The sequence below is a fragment of the Grammomys surdaster genome, unplaced genomic scaffold, assembly GCF_004785775.1.
Source record: "Grammomys surdaster isolate TR1022 unplaced genomic scaffold, NIH_TR_1.0 334, whole genome shotgun sequence".
Lineage (NCBI taxonomy): Eukaryota > Metazoa > Chordata > Mammalia > Rodentia > Muridae > Grammomys > Grammomys surdaster.
This window is the reverse complement of record NW_021604753.1, coordinates 6,600,182-6,624,464: the sequence shown is the minus strand read 5'-3', so window position 1 is coordinate 6,624,464 and position 24,283 is coordinate 6,600,182. Positions and strand designations below refer to the sequence as shown.

General features: G+C 42.9%; 1 protein-coding gene across 3 annotated transcripts in view; it reads left to right on the top strand.

The window, feature by feature from the left end:
• Rbfox1 (RNA binding fox-1 homolog 1) overlaps positions 1–24,283 on the top strand; it is a 176,113-nt gene that overhangs the window by 104,769 nt on the left and 47,061 nt on the right. For 2 of the 3 annotated variants that reach the window (XM_028778317.1, XM_028778318.1), the window contains exons 8-9: positions 12,385–12,517; positions 23,261–23,300. In XM_028778317.1, coding sequence (XP_028634150.1) covers positions 12,385–12,517; positions 23,261–23,300 — 173 coding nt within the window. The remainder of the gene's footprint in view (positions 1–12,384; positions 12,518–23,260; positions 23,301–24,283) is intronic. The other variant, XM_028778316.1, reaches the window with a different exon arrangement.

Genomic DNA, 24,283 nt, shown 5'->3' with positions numbered 1-24,283 from the left:
ACCTGAGGGTGGGGGCAAAAAGATTTTTAATAATCATCTTGGGGTAACTCTAGTATCTTGTATAATTGTTTTACATTTCAAAACAAGCACAGGCTAGGGGGCTGGCTCAGTGGGTAAGAGTAACAACTGAGGAAGAGTGAGGACCTGAGTTCAAATCCTCAGCAGTTATAAAAAAATGTTAGTCACAGACACATATGTACCTGTAACCCCAGACCTGGGGCAGAGACAAAAGGAATGCTAGGACTTAGCTCTAGGAATATCTATTCAGCAGTGAAGTATTGCCTTTTATTTAACCTTCCCTGATTCCCCAGGATCTTGGCTATAATGTTTATTTCCTTATTTAGCTACTGTCTGTACTATGTATGCAGTCAGTGATGATGTAATCTCTGTCTCTCTGTCTCTCTCTCTCTGTCTATCTGTCTGTCTGTCTCTCTCTCTCTGGCACAAATTATTTCTATAGAGAATAATACATTTAATTGTATGTTCATATGTTCAAGGAACATACTTGGATTTGATTCATGGTCAGCTAATTCTTAATGTAGTTTAACTGGTCTCAACACTCATTTAGGTATTGTTCTTAAATGCCAGATTTAAGAACAGATTGATGGAGGGAAGAGATGGCTCCATGATTAAGAGTGTGTGTTGCTTTTGATGACAACTCAAGTTCAGTTCCTGAGCACCTACATCAGGAGGCTCTCAACTACCCCTAATTAGAGTTCCAAGTAGACTGGAAGCCTCTGGCCTTAGCACACGGCCTTAAGTGCACATGTCTGCCCACTTACACAAAACTTTCAAATATTAAAATGAATAGTTAAATAAAGCAAGTTCACCTGCATATCTGACCCCTTTTACCATCGTACCTTTCTCGGCACCTGAGACAGGCTTGCTCTGACTGAGTCAGAGCCAAAGCACATTGTCTCATGGTGGCTGCAGGTCATATTATTTCTCTGGGTAATTAAAATAGGCTCACTATCTGCCTACTGCTGATGCTTCCCTAACTTTCAGACATGGCCCTACAATGTAGCACAGGCTGGTTCAAACTCTTCATCCTCCTGCTTTTGGCTTCTGGAGAGCTAGGATGGTGGTGGACGTGTGCTGCCCCAGCCAGCCACAGTCCTCAGTTCTTTGAAAGGAAGAACCTTCCAGCCAGCAGCCTTTTTTCAAGTGACTACTATCTCTCGTTCTCCATTTGGTTATTAATCTCAATGCAGAAGAGTGGCTTTTGTCATTTTCAAATGGGGGTCTGCCTATTGCAAAAGGCTGCCAGTTGCAAAAGCTCCCATCCCGTGGTGTGCCCCCAAACATCTTATTTGTCTTGATATTTCTTTCATAGAAATACATATGACAGATAAGGAGTCACTGGAGGCTGCGCTTGCTTTGTGTCAGACAGATATTAAAACAATAAACTATGCTGTCCTGGGATTCTAGCACACACAAAGCCAGAGAACAAGGCCGAGATGAGATGTTTCTGAAAAGCGGGAAGGCAGACGTGCTGGGGGAATTCCCTGGAAACAGCAAGGCCTGAGATAGTATTGAGAGGAGGTCTTTTTTGTAACGCTCACGTTTGCTTAAGAGGATCAACCACCAGAGCTGCTCCCATGGTCAGCACCTTAAAAATGCCCACCCACTCTCCAGTCCCAGCAGGGGCAAGAAAGAAATCTGTCAATAGTTTGAGAAGCTTATGTTGAGAAGTTTATTTTATAAATGCAGGTCTGCACTTCCTTTGCTTCTCGAAACTACTATGGATTTAAAAAAATAGTGAGGGTTTGTGGGGCATATTCTCCATTCAAATCTCTGAGTAAACAAGTTCCAGAGGTGAAAATAAAATCAGGCTTGGTCCCTGAAGGGTAACAGAGGGTGGTGGATGCCACAGAGTGGGTGATTTAACCTTTGTAGGCTTAGATTTGTAAATTGATCTGGGTCAGCAACTAACCCTAACACTCCAGGTCAGCAGACCTGCAGAAAAGAAACTAAGGACTAAGCATGGGAGAACGAGCCCTTGAGTATAGCAAGAGCTAAAAAAGGGAATTCCAGGGACTCTTTGCATGGGCATTCAGATTACAGAGACAGAAATGCAACCAGAGAGTCCCTTCCTCCTCATCAAAAGCACACTGCCTCATTCAGTGCAAGGATCTCAGAAAGGAAGATGAGTTTTCTTCTTGTGGAAGGAAAAAGATGCTGGGAGAATTCATATCTACCCAAGAATGTGAGCATTTGCTTTACTGCTAATGCACGTTTCCTTAAATCATGTTATCAGTTATGCATAAGAGTCATCCCAAGCCATACTATGGCTACTACAGAATGTGAGTGCAGTGGCAAGGAGATGCAGCTTTAGCCTCAAATATCCTGGCTGAATGCATATATTACATCTGTCTCCATGGAGAGAGGTGTTGTTTGGATGGAATGCAGGCTTTTGATTCCTAATTTCTTTCTATGTGAAAACAAGAAAGAACTGGGAAGATAGCTCAATGGTATAGTGTTTGCCATGCAAGCATAAGGACCTGAGTTCAGTCCTCAAAGCACACATAAGAAAAGCTTTGCATGTTGGGACACACTGTAATCTCAGCTTTGAGGATGTGGAGACAGGCAGATCCCAGGATCTTGCTAGACACCCAGTTTGGTGTTGGCATTGAGTAGTGCCAAGCCAGTGAGAGACTCTGTTTCAAAAAACAAAACACCTACACAATGACATCCAAGGGTTAGCTAGCCTCTACTTGCTCATATATTCTGCCCCTCCCTCATACAGCAATCACTTTTATCTAACAGAGTCCTATTTTCCACTTACAGATCCTTGATCCCACCAGTAGCTTCATAAAGTTCTCCCAGCACTTCCCTACAACATAGAGAATGTATCTAAGTTGCAGTGCAGTGTGTTCTGCTTGTGTTGTAGCTGTGATGTGGCCAATGGTCTTTGCTATGTAGATTGGCTTGTATATTTACTTATATATGGGCATTGAAAGAGATGGCCCATGGGAGGTCTTTCCAGACTTCTTGAGTTGTAGTAGGTAGCTATTCAAGGAATAGGCTGGCCTCTCCTCTTTCTTAATCTTCTGCAGGATCTTTGAAAGTTTACCACAGAACCTGACTGTACAGACTGAACAACTGTGCAGCTTTCAAATGGTCCTCCTTCTTTCTATAAGCGGGCCTTGGGATTCTAGATTTTAAATCGGGGACATGATTGCAGATGGCACCTGGCCTACAGATTTGTTCTGGGTGTTGATCAAATGCTCAGAGCAGTTTTTGTTTGTTTGGTTGGTTTTGGTTTTGTTTTTGCTTTGCTTTGTTATTTAGCTAAATGCTGATGCTGAATGGCAGATGGCCTCAACACAGAACACTGACAGACAGAACAGCAATCATCACAGTGATGGCTGGATGTAAAATGAACATACATGTCTTGTGAGTCACTGCCAGCCCCCCTCTAAGGACCTCAAGCTCAAGAGCTTGTAGCAACCTCAGCCATGGGTAATCCAGCCCAGCATAAGGCAGCTAATTTATTTCACTTGCCCTGTTTCCTACCTGGTGAGGCAATCCATTGCGCTCACTGTTCCAGCAAGCTGTTAGATAGGTCATGCATGATTTAACAATTGAACCTTTACTATACGTATATGTACTTGATAACATCATTACTTATATAGAGTATTTGGTTTCTCCACCCCATTCATGGTTTTATGGGGGGAAAAAAAACAACAAAAACGTTGACATTGGTGCTGATTTTGACAAACTAAGATATTATGGCAAATGGCTCCATCTAAATTAAAATAGATTCCAACTTCTATGCTCCCTCCAACAACAGAAAGCATTTTTGCAAATGTCGGCTACAGTGCTGCCAAATTAAACACTCCAAGATGGAAATTCATTTCCATTTTGTTGAATGAAATGTTATAGAAATCTTGCCCAGGGGAGGTCTGTCAATACCTGTGGAATCATGAGGGATCATGAGGACCCCTTCCACAGGAAGTGTGGGACGGCACACCCAGCAACCCTGAAGCACCCACTATGTATCTGCTTGATTAACCCTGGCATTTGTAACATGGGAGAGAAAACAGCTAGATTCCACAGGAAGTAGGAACGATGTGGTGGTTAGTGAGCCTAAAGCTGCTTTCTTGCTCAGCTCCACACAGATGAATGATTTGAGAAGATCCTGTGCCTGGGTAACAAGTGTGGGTTTTGTTGTCTTTCAAAATTGACTGTTTTGAGTGAGGGAATCTTTGTGCTTGGGGAACAGCAACCCTGCCATCCAGAACAAATCCCCCTGCGTTCACTGTGCCTGGCTTTCTGTATGGTTTTCTTCCAGTGATCACTCATTTATGTACAAGCAGGAGATTTGTTTCAAACCAAGCTATGGGTGAACAATACATGAAAACAGTATTAACAAAGTAATTGCATACAGGACAATAAATATAGAAGCCCAAAGTAGTAGGATAGCTTTGTATCCAAATAGTCCAACTTTAGAAATGAGGTTTCAGTGAATGTGGGTATACATAGTGGCGGTGATGGCATGGCCCTTTCCCCAATGTATCCCCCAATAAGGAGTATTCCAAGAAAGTTTCTCAATGAAGTCCTCTGCAGATTCACCCAGTCCATGATGGGTTGAGGCTGGCTCCCTCTGATGTAGTAGAAACACAGGAGAGAATGTTGCAGCTTGTACAAGCAATAGGAGGGAAGCCATGCTGTTTTCTTCAAGAAAACAGAAAGAGCACAGTAGGAACTGGAATGGGAATGTTTCAAGGTAATATGAAAAGATAAGACCCAGAATCTTAAGTCTGGAGGCTGCCGAGTTGCTCTAGACTCCAATTGCCCCCAAGAAAGCAAGAAATAGCAATACTCCAGATTCATGTGGTTTTTTTTTTTCAAAGAGCTAATGGGTTAATGTGTGCATCTGGCAGTTAGCAAGTGTTAATAAACACTAGCTGCTATCATGCAGTTGAATCCCTTCCATCTGATAATGGAGTCTCAAAGGCTAGAATTCTGCCAACTGTGATCACATCTTTGCTAGCATTACTCCAGTGATCACTGCCTAGGATCTCTCAGCACTTCAATCCTGAGGAACCAAGGCCTTTTCCTATAGAGTGAGCTACTTGCCTAGGCAGCATCTTAACAAGACTTTCAAGTTACCCAGCCACCCAGTTTTCTCTGTAACTGGACTGCAGCAGAATTCTGATTATCTGACAGTATAATCAAGACATTTGGATAACCTCTTTGTGTCAGACCATTTTGTCTGTGTTGGAGACACAGTAATCCCCAACATAGAGCTCTCAGGACAGTCCAATAGAAAGCTGTAAAAGGATGTGTATCAGTCAAAGAGGTTATCAGAAAGAAAAAAAAAGATAGGATGAGGAAACACAACTGTGGTAGAAAATGGTGGTATCATCTTAAAGGAAGAAGATGTAAGAGATGACGCAAGGACAGGAAACCCAACAGCAGACCAAAATTTGCCTCATGGAAGATGTCAGATTTTACAGACTAAACAAAAGGGAAAGATTCTGCTAAAGCTCCTCAGAGGCAGCAGCCATGTCAAGCTAGAGAAAAATGACACATCTCAGTTTCCTTTTAAAGTCCAGCTCAAGTGAAGACTGACTTAGATCAATACATTCTGCCTTGGCAGTCAAGCCTGTATGGTGTCCTATCTCACCCCTGCCTCCCCCCACACCCCCATCGCCTTTCAAGACCACACATCTCCCTCCAAGTTCAAATTCTTGCCAGTTTTTACAAACACATCCTAATCAGACCTCTAACCGCCTTAGAAACTTCTGGCTAATTTGGATTTGAGTAAAACTTTTGTACCATGACTGTTATGTAAAGAGATTCAATTATGGTGCGCAGTGTTTTGTGAGTAACTACCGCCCATAAAAAGTTAATTAATCAGGGCTGTGTCAATTTCCTGGTGCCGTGTCAATTTGCTGCAAGGTAATTAATCACTAATCACCCACCAGCCAGCCAGCCCGGGGACGATCCACCAGCCATTTATTGTGGTTTCCCCCCTCCAAATAAATGGCCAGCGCAGCCAGCAAAAAACACATCTTGCCTTTCACAATATTTTTATCGACACTTTCCGATGCTGTAGCCGAATGCAGCAACAAGCCTCCGCAGTTCAATGGAATATGAATATTAAAGAAAGAAACGAGCGGAGATTTATAGGGCATTGCATTTCTGTTATGTCAGTTTTGAGATTAAACCAAGCAAATGAACAGTGAAAAATTACTCTTCCATGTGGAGAATGGTGATTAGAGTTGTACATTAATTAGAATTTTTTTTTTTGTTTTCCCATTCAATGCATTTCAAATGAGGATGTCCTATAAGGAACCAGTTTGTCCAAAATGGAGATTTATTCACTTCCAAGCAGCAGCATTTAACATCATTTGTGCTGAAACAGGGGTGAATCACAAATGTGGGTTTCAAACGTAAATGCATGTGAGTAGAAGAACCAGAAATTCTACAAATTCAAGGGCTGTTTGGGGTCTCTATGTAAATGCCTGAAAAAATGAATCATTTTCCCCCATACCCTAAAAATTACTTGGTTAAAAGAAGAAGACTTATATATTTTGACCTATAACTTAATATACCCTGTCATGTTATATTTGTACACAATGCCCCCTAAAGGGGTGGACTTTCATTTTGGACTAATTTTGAAAACAGAAGTTAACATTTTTGGCCACTTAGAAAAAAATTAATCAGATTTTTGGACCTCTCACTGAGATGGTTCCTGCACAAAGGCCTGCCTTTCTAGAGCTAAGCTGGCTGTTTATAGTGCCCCAGTGCATTTGTTAACGATGGCATCATATCTTAATTTATACTCTGACATGTGAAATGTGAGTTTCTGCCACAAGGGAATCCAATAAGCCCCTGAACCTGCTGTTGAAGAAACATATACACCCCCAAATTCAAGCATTTGAATGTTTCCTACCATCCATTACCTACAGAGTAATTCAACCACAACTTCCCACGTGCATTTGTGTCTTCATATCTTCATAGGGTGGGGAAATAAGCAGGGCTTCAGAACACAAAGTGGTAGGGAGGCACCAGACAAAGAGAACCACACACACTCGGATGGTAACACCTTTACCGGGGCATCTGGCAATCTCATGCAAATTCAACCCAGCACACAAATGCAAAGACTAATTGCCCATTAAAGCAGCCTGTATATTTTTATGGCTGTGTTGCAGAATCTGCCCCCCTGTCGGGGTATGCATCTGCTATTCTTCTGCCTCTTCCAGAGCTCTAAAACTTTAATATGCAGTTTATAACCCTCAAGTATTTTCCACTGGCTTTGTGTTTCTTCTCTTGGGATTTCCGGGCTGGTGAAATGATCTCATTTGTGTTTATTTTCGAAGGTAAGCACCATGTTCATAAAGGAGACGGAGAGGGAGGAGGCACTAGTCACTGTAAATACATGAACGTGGAGTATTGGAGGCATGAGCTTTGGTTTTTTAGGGAGAGGTGGCAGGAAGCAGAAGACATTCTGGCGAATGGCTCGTTTGGCTGCTTGATATACCCACGTCTTCCATTAAAACCCTTGATTTGCCTCAGTGCTTGAGTCTCACAGAGCATCTCTTGTTTCTTTGCTTAGCCTTCTGTTCCATTGGGTTTCCATGCTTTAGGAAGATCCCTTATTCCCAAGGGTGAGGTGACACCCACACCCCCTATACTTACCTACTCTTACACTCATCTCTCTAATTGGAGGGCTTTGTCAAGGACTGGGTAGAGCTGGAAATGGACACATGTCACACACCTAAGGTGTTTGTTTGTTTGTTCTTTCCTGCCCTTTGCTTTTCTGGTGTTCTACTGCAACTTATGAGCCAAACCCAATTTTATTTTGTTGACACCAGACTTCCAAAACTTTGATTTATGCTGTGAAGGTTTAAGAGGGTATGTTGGAGTTTTCCCTTCCTCATTTCTCCATCCAGAAAAAAAAAATCCAGAATTGAATCCTACATCCACAAATTAACTATAATATCACCATCATCAGTGGTAGTTTTATTTAGGTATTTAATAACCTCAAGTTATTGATCGTGGGTTGGGGAAGGCAACTCAAGAGTTAGGGCTCTAAATATGCTAATACATTGACATTATTTTGTTTTTCTAACATCATTCTTTGTTGTTTGTTGTTTTTTGTTTTTTGTTTTGTTGTATTTTATTTTTTTTGAGATAGGCTCTCTCTGTAGCTCAGGCTGGCCTCAATGTCTGCACTTCTGCTTCAGCATCCTAAGTGCTGGTATTATAGTTAGGAACCATCAGACCTAGTTTATATAGAAATATGAGTGAAGGTGACAGACTTATATATTTTATTTTAACACTAGCTTACTCCATTCCAGAAATGGGGAGGGTATGTACTTTCAATTTGGCATTCCACATTGCACTTACTAAGCATTTATTATCCTTTTACTGGATACAAACTCTTGAACCAGAATGTACATAGATGATAAAATACTTTTAATTCAACAAGATAAGTGTTGTATAGCAGAGGAAATGAAACATTAAGAGGGATTTTCCCCCACTGTATATTTAAAGAATAAATCCATTTGGTTGTGTTTAATCTGTGTCTGGGTATCTGCCCAGGTAATTGCTTCAAATATACTTTTAACCACATGTCAGCATTTATAAACCACTACACCCAGTAATCAAGTAAGAAAATGTACATATTTTCCACTCTATGAGATTAAAAGAAATCTAATGAAAAGATGTGCTCCTTGCCCTTGAGACTGACCATGTGACTTTGTGGCACAGGATAGCTGTGTTGTCATCAGCAGGCATGGGAAGAAAAGCAGAAAAGAACAGAGACACAGGCAGTGACTCCAAAACTCTTATCCTGAGGATATGGATGGGCATTGACTTGCTCATTTCACACAACTACTGTTACTGGGCTGGGCGGGAAGAACATTGTTTGTGGGCTATCTGGATGGAGTGTTATAAATAGCTTTTAGTAGGCACTGCATGTTTGGAGTTTACCCAGAATAGGCAGTATTCTGTGTGTAGTGTCATGGAGAGAGAGAGAGAGAGAGAGAGAGAGAGAGAGAGAGAGAGAGAGAGGAGAGAGAGAGAGAGGATAGTCTTGGGTTCCAGTCCTCCTGAAGGACTACCCACATTGTTATTTTTCAGGAGTGCCCTCTCATGGTCTTATGCTAGCTAGTTAAATTTAACTGGCTAACTAGCAAACATCAACTATCTGCTTCTGCCGTTTCAGTGCTGAGACAATAAGCCTGCACTATTTTGACTGGTTTTTATTTGATTTTAAATATAAATTCTAAGGCTCAAACACTCAGGTCACTATGCTGTGAAAGCAAGCATTTTCCTGAACGAGCCTCAAGATCCATTTTTGAAACATGCCATCTATACTAAAATCGAAGTAACATAATCAAACTGAGAATTTTAATACTTGTAAATGCCACATTTGTTTAAGCAATTTCTCCTTCCACTGGAGACTTGTGACTGCTATATCTAGTGGTATCTCTGAACCATTTCACAGAACCTCTTAGGACCACAGTAGAGATGATCTTTCTAGGGCTTATGGCAAGCTCTCCCTTACACTGTGTTTATTTGCAGGTCTGGGCAGTGATAGAAAGCAGATAGTGGAGAAGAGGGACTGTCCTCTCTTAGAAGCAAACAGGCAATTAGGGACCAAAGGATGATCAAGGTCTGGATTGAGTTCAGTTTGGTGCCCATCCAAACTACAGAGCAGGGCAGACAGAGAACTGTGTCCTAATAGAGCTTGCTTTCTAGCGCCACACAAGAGTTTTTCTTCTCTCTTTATGCAACTCAAGCTGCTTGACATAGGAAGCCCAGAGCATCTGTCTTCAGAAGGAAGCTTTATTGTGTGGGGTATATAAAAGGAAACAGGAGAAGAAAGAAAGGAAGGGATGAAAGAAAGGAGAAGAGGGATGGAAAGATGGAAGCGGATGAGGAGAGGCCGAATGAAAGGTGGAGGGAGTAAGGTAGGGAAGGGAAGTAGGAGGTAGGCAGAAAGAATAAAAGGATGGGATGGCCATTTGATGCTCTCCCCACCTACTCAATTCTCTTTTCTTCTCATTCTAGCTGTCCCCCCATCATTTTCCTACTTGAATTACCCTTGTTTCATTCAGGACAAGAGGATATTTGGAATGGGACAAGGTGGTGCACACGTGCCCCCTCCCCCCCCCCAGCCTTCTAGCACTTGGGAAGCAGAGGCTGGCTTCTCAGCCATATAAGGCTACACAGAAAAACTTGTCTTTAAAGAGAGGAGAGTGAGAAATGTGCACAGCATTGTAGGAAGGGAAGGAAAAACAGAAACCATCCTTCTGGGTAACCAGTATGGGCCTCACTTTCTACGTGAGGACTGTTGACCACATCAAGATTGCTAGAGGCTCTGACTTACAGGGACTTGACCTACCTGGCAGCCATGTTTGAATCACACATTGCTCTGTAGCCATTCATGTGTCTCCTTCGCTCGGAAAGGGCTATGCTAACGACCTTTGCTTAGAAGAGCCCAGAGCCTCATCTCAGCATCTATAAACACTTATCCTACCCAAGCAAACCAGAGTGACACGAAATGGAGCCCTGGCTCTCCACTCTGAACAACACTTGCTCTCTTCACTCCAATGTCAAGCTTCTGCTTCCCATGATACCTCTACTTCTAAGCCCTCCAAGATGACATGCCAAACCTGGTCATCAGTCCTGTGGCTCCACAGAGGGGAATGAGAAATGGGTGAACATCATACCTAAGTGCCCTCACACAGCAAGCCAGTTGCTCAGCCACTCTGTACACTTCTCATTTTCCTTATTTAAAAATGCAAAACATTCGATGACATTTTTATTTGAATCATGGCTAGACAGAATCAGGATCAAACCATCCCTACCCATTGTCTTCCTGGTCCTGTAGCAAATATCTCTTGTGTTGCCCTACCCTAGGCTTGAATTGAGCTCAAGATTTCCTGCTTTGCCAAGTAAGGCATGAGCCTCTATTTCTGCCATATTGGTTGCAACACAATCCAGGAAACTTGGGTGCTAGAGACTGACATAAAAGTTCAATAAATCCTTACTTTTTGTCTTTAATCATAATTGTAAAACAGTTCAAAACAAGAGGATAAATCCAGTCTGTCTTTGTTCTATGATCTTGGTATTTTACTCATGTTGCAAAGAAAAGTATCACAAAAAACTCTGTTCCACCTTCAAAAGCATGTACCAAATTACAGACAATCACTGACAGTTGGTCTTCACCTCAAGGGAATAAGCCTTGCTAGGAACTCATACAGAACTGTGAAGAGCCTTGTCTCATCAACCAGCTCTGTGCATAGATCGAGGGTTTTGCTCTAAGGTCTCCAGGGACACAGTGTGGCCACCTCCACCTCCAAGAAGCAGGCGCTTCCTGGGATCTATGTATACTTCTCAAATTTTCTTTCTTGGTTGTGTGTGTGTGCTCCTCCCACATTCTCTACCAAGGCTCATACCTGATCATGTGTGAGACTGACTCTTGAATATGATAAAATGCATGGGGCAGGATTCTTCTGCTCCTGAAGGTGATTGATGATAGGAAGCTGTAGACCCCTTTGAGCAGTGTGGTGGAGACTGTCTTTAGCATGCAGTGATAGAGAATGCTCTCACTTGGTCACAAGCCCTGCAGAAGCCTTGGAAAAAGACCTTGGGTGTGTGGGGCTGTTACAGAGTTCCTGAGTTCCTAGCATGGCCCTCATTTCTGGTTTCTGGACCTTTTACTTACTGTAGCTTTTCCAGGCAAGTGGCTTTTCACTTACAATCTTCAGGAAACCTAGTCTCTGTATGAACTAAGGTTTGAAATATGATGACTTTTACTTAAACTGAAAACTCAGCACAGGTAGAACACTCTGAGGCTCAGCAGGAGACAGGAAGCTACAGAATCATTTCCTGATAGCTGCTTGGACAATCCAGAGGAGTTCATATCTGCCTGTGTGGGTGGAAGGGCCTGCCAAGAGGAGATTAAACATTCAAGGGATTGTCAGCCATAACTCCTCTCCAGAATCCTCATCATACAAACATGTGAGGTTTCCCAGATGTGTACCTAGATATATGGATAAACACACTCACATATGTGCCTATATATGCATGTACAGTGGTTGAGGCATTGCACATAAGTATTTCAATTTACTTCTCTATAATTTAAGTTTATGTGGGGAGCTTTCCTGCTGTCATTAGGAATTCTCTGCAATTGTCTGTCATTTCATATTCACTCATGGTCAGAAACTTCTGCCATTCCCTCTGCCATGCTCATCAGGTTCTGTTCCAGGTTTGCAGAACTTCTGTTCGCCTTTCAGTCTTGCTAATAGAGGGTAAGATGGGTCAGCCCATCCTCTTGCCACATAAACGGGGTCCAGATAAATGGTCCTCGCCAGGATACATGGCGTCTCACGGTGTCCTGCTCTCTCCCCTTTCTCATAGTGCCTGGCTTCCCATATCCTGCCGCCACTGCTGCAGCTGCATACCGAGGGGCTCACCTTCGAGGCCGTGGTCGCACCGTGTACAACACCTTCAGGGCTGCAGCGCCCCCACCCCCAATCCCTGCCTATGGCGGGTAAGTGTTGCACCCACCGGGGGAGGGGCTCCCTGCACCTGCTCTCCCTCCCCCAGAGGCACGGAGTGTTTGCAAGCGCATGATGGTCTTGACCACCCCACCAGAACCTCCCCAGCATGCAGCCTCCTCACACGCCTGCTGCAAAGCACCTTGGAAAGAGTATTGAAAAATGAGTGTAATTTGTCTGGTCATGGTTGGTGCCTTTAAGCATTCTACATGTCACATGTTGTTATGTAAATTCTCTTTGAGACTGAATGCTGGAGAACAGAGAAATGGTTACAGCCAAAGATATATTTCTGATGATTGCAAGCATCTGGTTATTAAGGAGGTTGGACTATATTTACTCCTTGAATGCAAAGGGACATGAGGTTTCCCATACATAAAATTCACTGGGGTGATCTTGCTTCCCTCCCCATGGACATTTTTGCACTCCCAAGTACATGAACTTTTGCCTGAGAAAATTAGGTGTTGAATCAAACAAAACATTCAGGACAGGAATAAAATTCTGGTTAATTTGCCTTTTATTTCCCTTTTCCAAAATAGCCCATTCTGTCCTTTCTCTCTCCAACTGCCAATTGAGGCCTTCTGTGATTGGCTGTTGTTATGGACAACTAGAGGCCTGGTTGGGAAGTGGATTGGAAAGAAAAGAAGGAATGGGAAATGAATGAAGGGAAAGAAAGGTAGACTGACTTACAGGCAAGTTGCCCTGAAATGACACTTCTGCACTTCTATTAGGGAATCTTGGAAGGGCATTCCTCCACCCCTGGGCACAAAGAGAGGTATCTCTAAGTATAGTATAGTGGCCCTATATTAGGACAAGGTCTAGGATACTTATGGTTATTACTACAGGATAGACATGGGTGATGTTATCAAGTGGATAACATCCTTGTCTCTGAACATTGCTTAAACATCCTGTGGTCCTTATGATAGCCCCACCCTCAGGGCAAGGCACTGACTGGCTAAAAGTGCAAATTGTATTGGACTTACTGCTGTTGCATAGATGATTAGGCTATACTCAGGAGAATCTGATGCAAGCTTTTCCAGGCCAGTGACCAGCTTTTTGGTCTGCAGAAAGACTATGTTTATGCTCAAGACCATCTAAAAAGGGTTAAACGTATTTTCTTAAAAGCTTTGCTGCATATAAATCTTTTAGGAAATCTCGATTACCCCAGCTCACTCGCTATACTGATGACAAAGGGAAATATTCTTCTCATTATTTATTCACTGCCTTACCCACTCCAAAAGAGCTAAGCTGAAGTGTGTGAAAAACACAAAGGGTCCTGCAGGCTGGAGCATCCGCAGGAGTGAGGCTAGGGGAAATCACCAAAATGGGAGAATAAAGGCAACAGAAGAAACGGATCATGGACATCGAGTTTCCTGTGTTGATCATCAGTGTAAGTCAGAGCAAGGTTTCTTCCTGGGTCAAAATGACAGCAAGAGATATTGTGGATGATAAGAAAATTAGAACCAACAGGCTTTAAAGTCTCTCCATGCCCCCAATGTAATGTATCTGTATGCTATAGGAAGTATCTGATCTTTGACACTAATCTGTATAACACCCACCCAAGTATGAGCCCATTCCATACATGTTTTATGGAAGGCACTGGGTGGGAGTAGAAACAGATAAGTAATCATCTGGGTTTATGCTACTACTAAAGAAAGATTCATAAGCCATAAATGCAAAATAGCACATTTATACCACTTTGTTCTGTCTGGAAAATCATCATCTTAGTACATGGTAATTGTAGCTTTTCTGTATTATACCCCCAGTCAGTATCTCCCTACGATATTGAACAGGAAAAAAATAAAGTAAAATTATATGGCCTATCCTCCCATGAACAATTTATAAAAATCTCAACATAACACACCTGCTATAAAATTGAAATTTACTAACTTATAATGAATGTGCTCTTTGCCTGGAATAACCATGCATAACTAATGAATGCCACATTCGCCAGGGAGAAACAGGCACTTCCAAATGGTACACAACATGTTCATAACTCCTTTGAAAGGGATGAACGTGTAATATTTCAGGAGTCCTCCTAACTATCCTGGCTGCAATGGTGGCTTGTACTCTCCAGCTTCCACAAATGCACCATTGGTCTATGTAGAGTACGCCACAAAGCATAAATAACTGCATGTGCTAAGAAAAAGGTATTGAGCTTAACTGCTGGGAGAAGATCTTATGGCTGAAACTCTGGAGTCAGAAGTTAAACAGAGTTGTGAGTGTCAGAAGCTAAGGCAGTTAGCTCACTGAGGTAGACCAATTGCTTTGCCAGAATGAAGACCTGTGTTTGAATCTAACACCATGTAAAACAGCTAGGCATGCCTAAGTATGTCTGTGACCCCAGCATTGAGAAACTGGAGATATGCTGATCCTGGGGGCTCACTAGCCAGCCAGACTAGCACAAAAGAGCAAGCTTCCATAACAGTGAGATAGAGTTATAGGAGATGCATAGGACCCACACTGCCCTCCATGCGGACATAGAAACAAATTCATATGCAAGTACCATACACACCCATTGCGTGCATGCACATGCATGCACACACACACACACACACACACACACACACACACACACACAAGTAAATAAATGAATTATAAAGAATTCTCAATATGGGACAGAGTGCTGGAGTCAAGAATCCGTAAGACTCAAAGTATTGGTGAGCAATGGAGATTTGTTTAGCTGCCTATGTTTTACCAGATTCTAGACAGCTAGAATTCATTTGTATGCAATTGAAAGGGGTGAAACCACAATCCAAGAGGAAAGTTTCCTTCGTTTCCTCTTGAAAAAATGGCTCATTGGCTTAGATTACAAGGAAGGTAGCCCATCTTTTGGAGCAAACAGAGTGATACCCAGAACACAAATTTCCCAGAGGAGTGAGGTACTTGATCCTGGGTTGAGTAGAAGCAATAAGCAAAGATGCTACAGGTCCACCTGTTACCATGGCTTGCCATATTCATGAGAAGGTGGTCTAGAAACCATAGACTCCCAAAGCTACTATCTCAAAAGTCTGTTGGAGGAAAGTTTCGAAGTTTAACTGACACCTTTACTCCAGCTCTCATCAGCCAAGCACTCCACGCTTGGTAGTAGCCACATCTTGTTCTCTTGTTGTACGCTGTCTGTACCACATTCACAGGAATGTCTGCGGATGGGATTTGGACCCAATATACAAGGTGATGATCCTAACTGGCATGGTAGATTACCATGTAAACTACCATGTAGAAGGCTATTTACCAGAGAAGAGTCCTTAGCCAATCATGTGTGTTCAGACAAAGCACTCCAGAAGAGAAGACAAGGAGCTTATGTTTATCTCTTTCCAGACTTCCATATTAAGGTCTTGTCCTGGGAGTATCCATACACCCAGCTATCTCCATGTTTTCTAGGAAATGTTCTCACAAAACATTTATAGAGGAAGAATTGCTTTTTCTTAATATCACCAAATGAAGATACATTTATCTACAACCTCCTTTTCATACATTATCCAATATGAGTTTATGTTACTAATATTTCTAGCCCCAAAGGTATTCTGTATTCTAGATTCATATCGGACTTCTATATTTTTTCTCGCTGATAAAAAAATACACATATACATGACACACAGATGCACATACACACATACTCACATGTTATATGTGACATATAACAGACTTCATGGATACCTCTATGGAGCTTGGGGGTAGTCTTTGGAGATATACACCATTGACAAGAGTATCCAAGGAAATTCACTACAGACACTTTTACCTGTATCCATTTTTGCCCCACCCAGCAGTTAATCTGCATAGATGCATAGATTATCAAGAGGTTCTATCTTGTTTTCTCTGGCATACCTAAATAAAAGTTTTTGAAAATATTAATAAATGACAATCCTGGAGCAATACTTCTACCTATGGACAATAAAGGGATCAGAGAAATAAGCAGAATCCCCTAAATGCAGCCAGCCGCTCACTATCAGCTACCAACAGTAAATGAAGCTGACTCCAGAGAGTGAATGCATAGTAAATACAGTATTTTACCACCCCGGAAAGCTACAAGAAGATACACAGTTTCCTTGATAGGAGAGTAAAACATGCACCTGGCTCCATAGGGTTGATGAAGGATGAAATAGGAAGAGCCGTACAAGGTTATGGCTCAGTAAGGCCCATACTAGGACATGTTTACTGGACTGCAGCTAATCCTGTTGAGGTTGATGTGACTATCGACATTTTTGTAAGTTGTCATGCTTCCCTCTCTCAGTGCCCCCCTTTTCTTGAGGTGTACACAGGTTGATCTTACATTTCTGTCTTCATATATACTTTCCCTCTTTGCTAGGGAGCCCGTCCAGTTCACAAGCCTCATACTATCCCGTAGGCACAGACATAGTCATTGACAGATCCACACTCACTTCATCGTACCTCAGTTAGTGGACTGTCACAGCAGATCCAGTGGATGAGTGTTTTCCTATTTCCTGTTGTCTTTAGTGAAGTTTTAATGGAGAAGCTACAATGTCCTATCATCCAATGAGTAATATTCATGAAAAATTATCCATTAGGGGGTTGCCATTCAAAGGAGCTTATAGGTTGGCAATATAGGTAGAATCAGATACACACTCACAAGACTGAGCCCAGCATCCCATATTGGACACAGCAGTTAATCCCATTCCTTGATTAGCAGCACAGATTTTGCTTCACTACACATAATTAGTCATTAAGTAGGTACTTATGAAGTGTGTACTGTTTATGTCATATAGTGAAACAACAATGCTGTCCTTAGGAAGCATTGTAGCTACATCATAGATCCAACATTGGCTATGGGGCTTTAGTCTTTGTCTATGCTATCTATAACATTTGCTTTCCTTGTTGCTACTACAAAATATCAGACAAAACAAACTTAAGGAAGGGAGGAATGCTTTATTATGGCTTCCATGTGTGGGCAATCTTTCACAGCAGGGAAGACATGAGAACAGGAGCTTGAGGCAGCTGCTCACATTGAATCTTCAATAAGGAAGCAGAGAAAGATGAACGCTGTGGTGTCCTGTCTTTTCCCTTTCTGTTCAGTCTGATAACCCAGGACCATGGTTTCCTACAGTCAAGTGGTTCCTCCATTAAACCCTTCCTCACGGATATAAGATTTGTCTCAAGGCAATTCTACATTCTGTCAGGTTGGCAATCTATTGGCCATTTATTAGCCACTGCAGTCTAAGACATGCTACACTATTAGGTAACCTATTAGGACACTTGCACATACAGCTTCTAGAGTTACCTTGGTAAGTATTTTAGGGCAACTCCTATCACCATAATAATGATCAGACAGTATCCCAGGAGCAAGCATCTTAAAGTTTCCCTGTAGAAGAATAAATCCTGAGACCTACACAACCACTGGTTCATGCATAGCAAGTAATAATTCCCCAATATCCAACATCAGTCAGTTCAATGGTCATCAGGAAGATATTGGCACAGAGGCTCAGGGACTTGTGACAGACACCAAAAATACCTAAGAACCCTCCCACCTCACACATGGGCACAATAGTCACCCCACCTCTGGCCTTACGATAGGTGTGGCCCTTCCCACATATTCCACACTGGCTCCAGAGAGGGCATGAGTTCCACAGATGCTTTTGGTAATCTGATTAAAAATATGTACTTTCCCTGGAGAAATGTACATATACAAACACATACACCAGTTCTATACAAATTTCAGTGTGTGCGTGGAGCCACCTGATAACCATTCTGAACAGTTACATTATAGCATATTCCAAAATGTAATTTATTTTCCAGGTGGAAGGGTCAGTAGGGAGGAGAGGTTTTAAATGCCTTTTCTACAAAAATACATTTGTGGTTGGCATATATTCCACTACACAAGCAGATTGCTTAGTTTGGGGCATCCCTTGCCTTTATTCCTTCCTTGTACTTTTTCCTCCTTTTTCTTTTTATAAGGTAAACTAATTTGCTCTGGTGCAATCATTCCTTGCTAGCCTCCATCCAAATATTTAACTACCACTATTACTTTCTTAAGAAAATGAGATGTGCATTTGCATCATGTTCTGGCAAAAGCATATTGCAGTCCGGGAGTGATTGACAAGCAACACAATTACCTTTGCATGGCTAAAGAGACCATTTCTGCATTAAAATAGGGCCACATCTGCTCAGTGCATGGCAGTACCTCCTGTCTGCAGTGTGGGAACCACTGTGTATCTGAAGCTGAGTCCTCCACACTGGTGCATCTCCGTCTTCTTTCCCTACATATGTGTATGAGATTTTAAGTGCACCTGTTTTCTGAGGCCTTAAGAAAGCACTGGGAGGCATTCCTGGAAGGGACCATAGGACTCCATAAGGGCTTTCCCACAGTCAACAATGTCTCAACAACAGCACCCTAGGGGCTGAAATGTCACTCAGTTTGCAGAATGCTTTTCTAGCATGCACAAAGCCCCAGAATGACGGCTCTCACTGAAAAGCCTGACATGGCAGTGCACACATGTTTTCTAAGCATTTGGGAAGCTGAAGCAGGAAGCTCAGAAGTTTAAGATTGTGTTTGGTTATATGATGAGTTCAAGGCCAGTCTGGGCTCCGTGAGACCCTGAGAGGTGAGGAAAGAGAGAATAGGATCCTAAAGAGTCTGAACTGCAGGCTTGTCTTATGTGCAGTTAAAACTAACACCTGGAATATGTCATTTAGCAACCCAATAACTCCCTTCCTTCTTAAACAACAAGCAGTAACATCAACCATTTCTAGAAAGAAATAAAATGCTTTAGCCAGGTACCTCAACCAGATCTATTGAACCAAGAGCTCTGGGCTGGATATAGGACCCAGCCATTCATGTTTCAGTTAGTCCTCCAGGTGAGTCCCAGGAACATTCAAGGCCAACCACCACTGCCTGCCTGCTGTGTCATTAAGACCTCGACAATGGAACCAGAAGACATGGGATAGAATATGAATTAGCTTAGTCAGTTTGTTAGTGTCCAGGGAAGGAATCGAAGCCTTCTCCATGGAAGGGACATAGTGGGGTAATGAGCACAGGCTCCATCGGTGGGGCCCATCCCAGAACAACCAAGCTGCAGGCATCAGTGATACTTATGCTGTGAGTAATATTTCAGAGGAAGCAGCACTTTTGTAAAACTGGCAGCCCATTCCAGTGAGTTTGTTCACCTCTGATGGTGAGACGAGGTTGGCTGTGTCGGCTCATGGCTTCCAGGGTTATTAACATCATGATGGTAGGTCACCCACTGTCTCCCTTGTACCTCCAAAATGTACTTGGTACAGGTGAGCAAGCTGGAATGCTTCACCTCTCTGCATAAACCCACAATCTTCTAAAGGACTGTGAGGACCCAAAGCTACTAAGTGTATCCTTCCTCTGGACCCGACAGAGAACCAAACACCTCCCATCTATAGATCCTTGCACTTGCTAGTCCCTTTGCCTGCCTGCTAGTTGGGGTACCTCTCTTCATCTCTTCTGCATCAAAGACTGTAGCTGCAACTGTAGCTTGATGCATGGTTATGGCTGCTCTTTTTTCTCTGGAGACTTAGGTCTGTAGCGGTCAGTGGAGGGAGAGACCCTTTCACAATGCCCCAAGATAGTGGTTAGGGCAAAGGAAACTTCCTAATGCAGAGAAACAAGGCTTGCGTCCTGTCCTTTTCCTTGTGGTTATGAGAGTGAGGGAGCTTTCTCACAGTCTCCCTTCGATTCCATGTCTCATACATTTGGATGTCACAAGTCTCAGAATAACTTTCTGTAGCCAGAGTGGGCTACAAACCATGGCAACTGGGTTATTTTTCAGAGCAAAGGCTCCCAGAAGGCAAACAGCACAATGTGTTCTTCCTGACTTCTGGGAGCCCTTAATACAGATGGATGCAAATGCCTCGCATGATATAAGCCCTGTGCACAAACACTCCTTCTGAGGAGGGCAGCAGCCATTTTCCCTGCAAGAACCAAGTCTCTGACACACCACATGGCTCTCCACCCCTGTTCAGTGCTGTGTGCCAACGAGCCTTCGAGGCCTAAATTTGACTTTTCTCCCTGTTATCCACAAAATGCAACATACTTTGTCTATCCTGTAGACATTTAGGAAAATGCAAAGCTTCCTGTATTTAAATGCGTACTAATTTTTTTTAAAAAAGTTAATATCCATCCACACCCCTTTCATCTTATATACTGGTAGAATTCGGGATTATTTTTCAGCTTTATCTTTTCCCTTCTTCCAATGCCAATAACCATTACAGCTGAATACAGAAACCACACAAAAGCCTCAGACTGCAGGCTCTCAACAACAGTAATAATAATAATAAAATAGAAAGATAGGGCCTCACCAAGTATCTCATACTGGCCTAATACAAATGACGCCTCTGACTCCCAAGTGGAAACATTATAAGTACCATCATGACCATTCTTTGACCAGTGATTAAATTCTACCTGGAGTTGACAAAGAAATGACTGTCTGTCTTCTACTCCTCTTTAGGATCTGGGTGCCATCCTCCGAACAGATAGTTATTATTCCTCTTCTGGGTTTGAAGTAAGGTGCTACAGTTTAAATGAGATGCAATCTATGGGAATTCTTTGGCTGCAATCTCTATGGCCAAACAAAGGATAGACACAGATGCATTTTCCATGAGGTAGAAGCTAATGAGCAGCCTAGACAGACAGGAGTCTGACACACTGATGCTGTTACACACAGGGAGGACATGTAACTCTGCCTCAGGTAGCCATTGGGTCATAGTCGTGGAATGTATTGCCTCAGTGCAAAGCATATTGGTGATGACTTAGAACGCATTACCTCACCAAATCCTACACGTTTGTACATGTGTGGCCCAGTTTACAAAGTGTAAATCAATCTCACATGTCTTAGTAACCATTCCAGCTGCAGAGCCACTTGCCAGGGAAGCTGCACCTTGATGCAAATGTCTATGGTTTTGCACCTTGCCTGGCATTTAAGCGGTGAGCTAGCTGCTTTTGGATGAGGATATTGGAGGAAAAGACATTGGGAACAAAGGGATAGCATGTAAAAAGGCATGATGGCATGAGAACATGTCACAGATGTGCTCTTGCTGCAGCTTGGCTCAGGTCTCCGCTTTGGCACTCTAAGTTACTACCTGTTGCTTTTCTGCTTTTCATCAGATCTGTTCTAAGGCCTGTTGGTAGAAGCTGACCTTGGCTTCTGACCCCACAGCGGTGCCTTTTTACATTGCTAATGTCAAAGCCTAGCTCAGGACCTTACCCAGCTCTGCCTGCCTTTTGGATGAGAGGCCAGCACTGCTTGACAAGTGCTCTTGTGAACTGTACCCCGTCAGGATAAAATACAAACAACATCTGAAATCCATTTCTACCAACCTCCTTAGTGTGTGAAATCCCTGCCATGCTTTAAGGATAATGGTATTGGGAGTTAGCCAATTAACTCTGAAAGGATTCTGGGAATGACACATACTTCCATGTTCTCCAGCAAGCCAGTGTCACTGCTGTGCATTAGGGTGTGTGCTTAGGTGATGAAATGCACCCTCCCTTGGCTTAAGATGCTTGGCTTTTCTGTGTGCTCATTCTGCTCCTGAGAGCCTTTTGCATCAAAGTTGTGCTTCTGTTAGGGTCCTGGCTTGACTCAGCAATTATGTTCACTGGTCCTTTGCCAGCATCATAAGTCATCCAGAAACTTCGTGGGAAGATGCTACAGGAGGTTGCTGATGATGACCGTCCTATGAAAACAACAGTTCAGAAAGAATAGCATTTACTCTCAGGGTATTGTGCAGTTCTCTCAGAAGTCTGAGTGCATCCAGGGTAGATGGCTTCTGTAAATCCACTCAGATACTTAAGACATAGAATGGAGTCATATGGTGACATGGCATTGAGCTTCTTTATCTTGACATTTCAAGAGACTTGGAGAAATACTAGATCACCCCTTCCCCCTAGAAGTGTCTTCTTTCTTGGCTGCTGTTTCTATAGGCCTATGCAGAGCTTCCACCATATTAGGCTTAGTCCATCATAAAGTAGAACTTTGCCTCAGTCTAAATATGATCTATCTGAATACTTACAAACATATATACAACTGAACTCTAACTCCGAGTCATGAATACATAAGGGCTGTGTGCATACAAACACATATATGTACTCCCATACATTTGTACATATGAAAATACAAGTATTCTTCACACATGCGTATCTACACATCTAGACACAGACATACATTTAGAGTTTTCTGCTACATTGACAATAAAAGTCTCACAGAGATACCACAGATAACACCACAGTATGAAATCATTACAGAAGAAAATGTCTGACCCCATCTGGGATACTTAAGGGTCCCCCAAGACTATGCAGTTCTAGCCTATCTGAAAGTGCTCTGCTCCTAGGCTAGACTTTTGCAAGCCCATTCTGGAACAGATGCTGCGTTTTGTGTTTGGTGAGGGAGGGGATCTGTGGTTTGAGTCCCAACTTTAATATCATCAAGATACTCAAGTCTGTGCAGGCCACTTGAAAATACACTTTGTCTTTCCAAGTCATGCAATGCATCTTCTGAGAGGGAGAAGCTCATTTTGGTGCCCAAGCCAAAACACTCTGACTCTGGTCCACCATGAAACCCAGATTACATGGAAACCCTGCAGAAAGTTTCCGATTTGATGGACAACTGTTGTCTCCAACCTCCTTAATCTGTTTGAAACTCTCCTCAGTTCCTGTGTTTCGGATCATGAGACCAGACTAACCTGGCCCGTGCAGGGTTGGTGCGTCTGCATGGGGAAATGCACTAATCCGAATGTTTCTCTTTGTGTGTGCACCTCTACAGTGTTGTTTACCAGGATGGATTTTATGGTGCAGACATTTATGTAAGTATTCATTAACGTGCATGCTGTCCTCCTTACCTCCAGGAGTCATTCTTTATACAAGTTTGCTCTGAACTCAGTGGGAACAAATTACCAACAAATTGGGTTGAAAGAGAATTCTCACCATGTCTCTCAAGGTGGAAGGGCTGCCAGTCCTGAGCTCAAAGGACACGTAACCTGCTCTTGGGGGGGAATTAATGACTTGGACTCGATCCACTTTGGAATAAACAAACAACTGCACTCACTTTAAAGAGATGTGCTTTGCCCCCTTTCATGCCAAATTAAAAGTCCACCCACAATGGCATTTACCCTGAAGTTCTCAGGTCGCTCTGTGTGTTTCAGTTGGGTATACAGAGCAGCAGCTGGTAGTTACCAGCTGCGGAGAACCGAAAGGTATTTTCATGGCTGATAGTTTTTTATGCTTTCCTTACAAAATGTAATTATTTATCAAAAGCGTTGGAACAATCTATTCCTCTCTTTTCTCTGAACACAGCGATAAACATCTAATTCTCTGCCACCACAGTGTGTGTGACCTGGAAGGTTAGGCCCCTCCTCTCTAATAATTTATTCTCTTTATTTGTCGAAACAGTTCCTTGATCTAGTACTATTTGGCAATTGGTCTCATTTCATTGAAACCTCCCCTTTATGAGGACGTGTCTCATCTTCAGAACCACAGTGAGCTGCCATTACCCAAAGAAGCCATGTCCTGGGGCTCCCATGACACTGCACTAGTGTGACGGGAATGGTTTGGAATAGAGTTGAAACTAAGTAGGCAGTAGAGGAGTTCTCTCTCTCCCTCCCCCCTCTCCCTCTCCCTCTCTCTCTCCCTCTCCCTCTCCCTCTCCCTCTCCCTCTCCCTCTCCCTCTCCCTCTCCCTCTCTCTCTCCCTCTCCCTCTCTCTCTCCCTCCCTCCCCCTCCCTCTCCCCCTCCCTCCCTCCCTCTCTCTCTCTCTCTCTCTCTCTCTCTCTCTGTGTGTGTGTGTGTC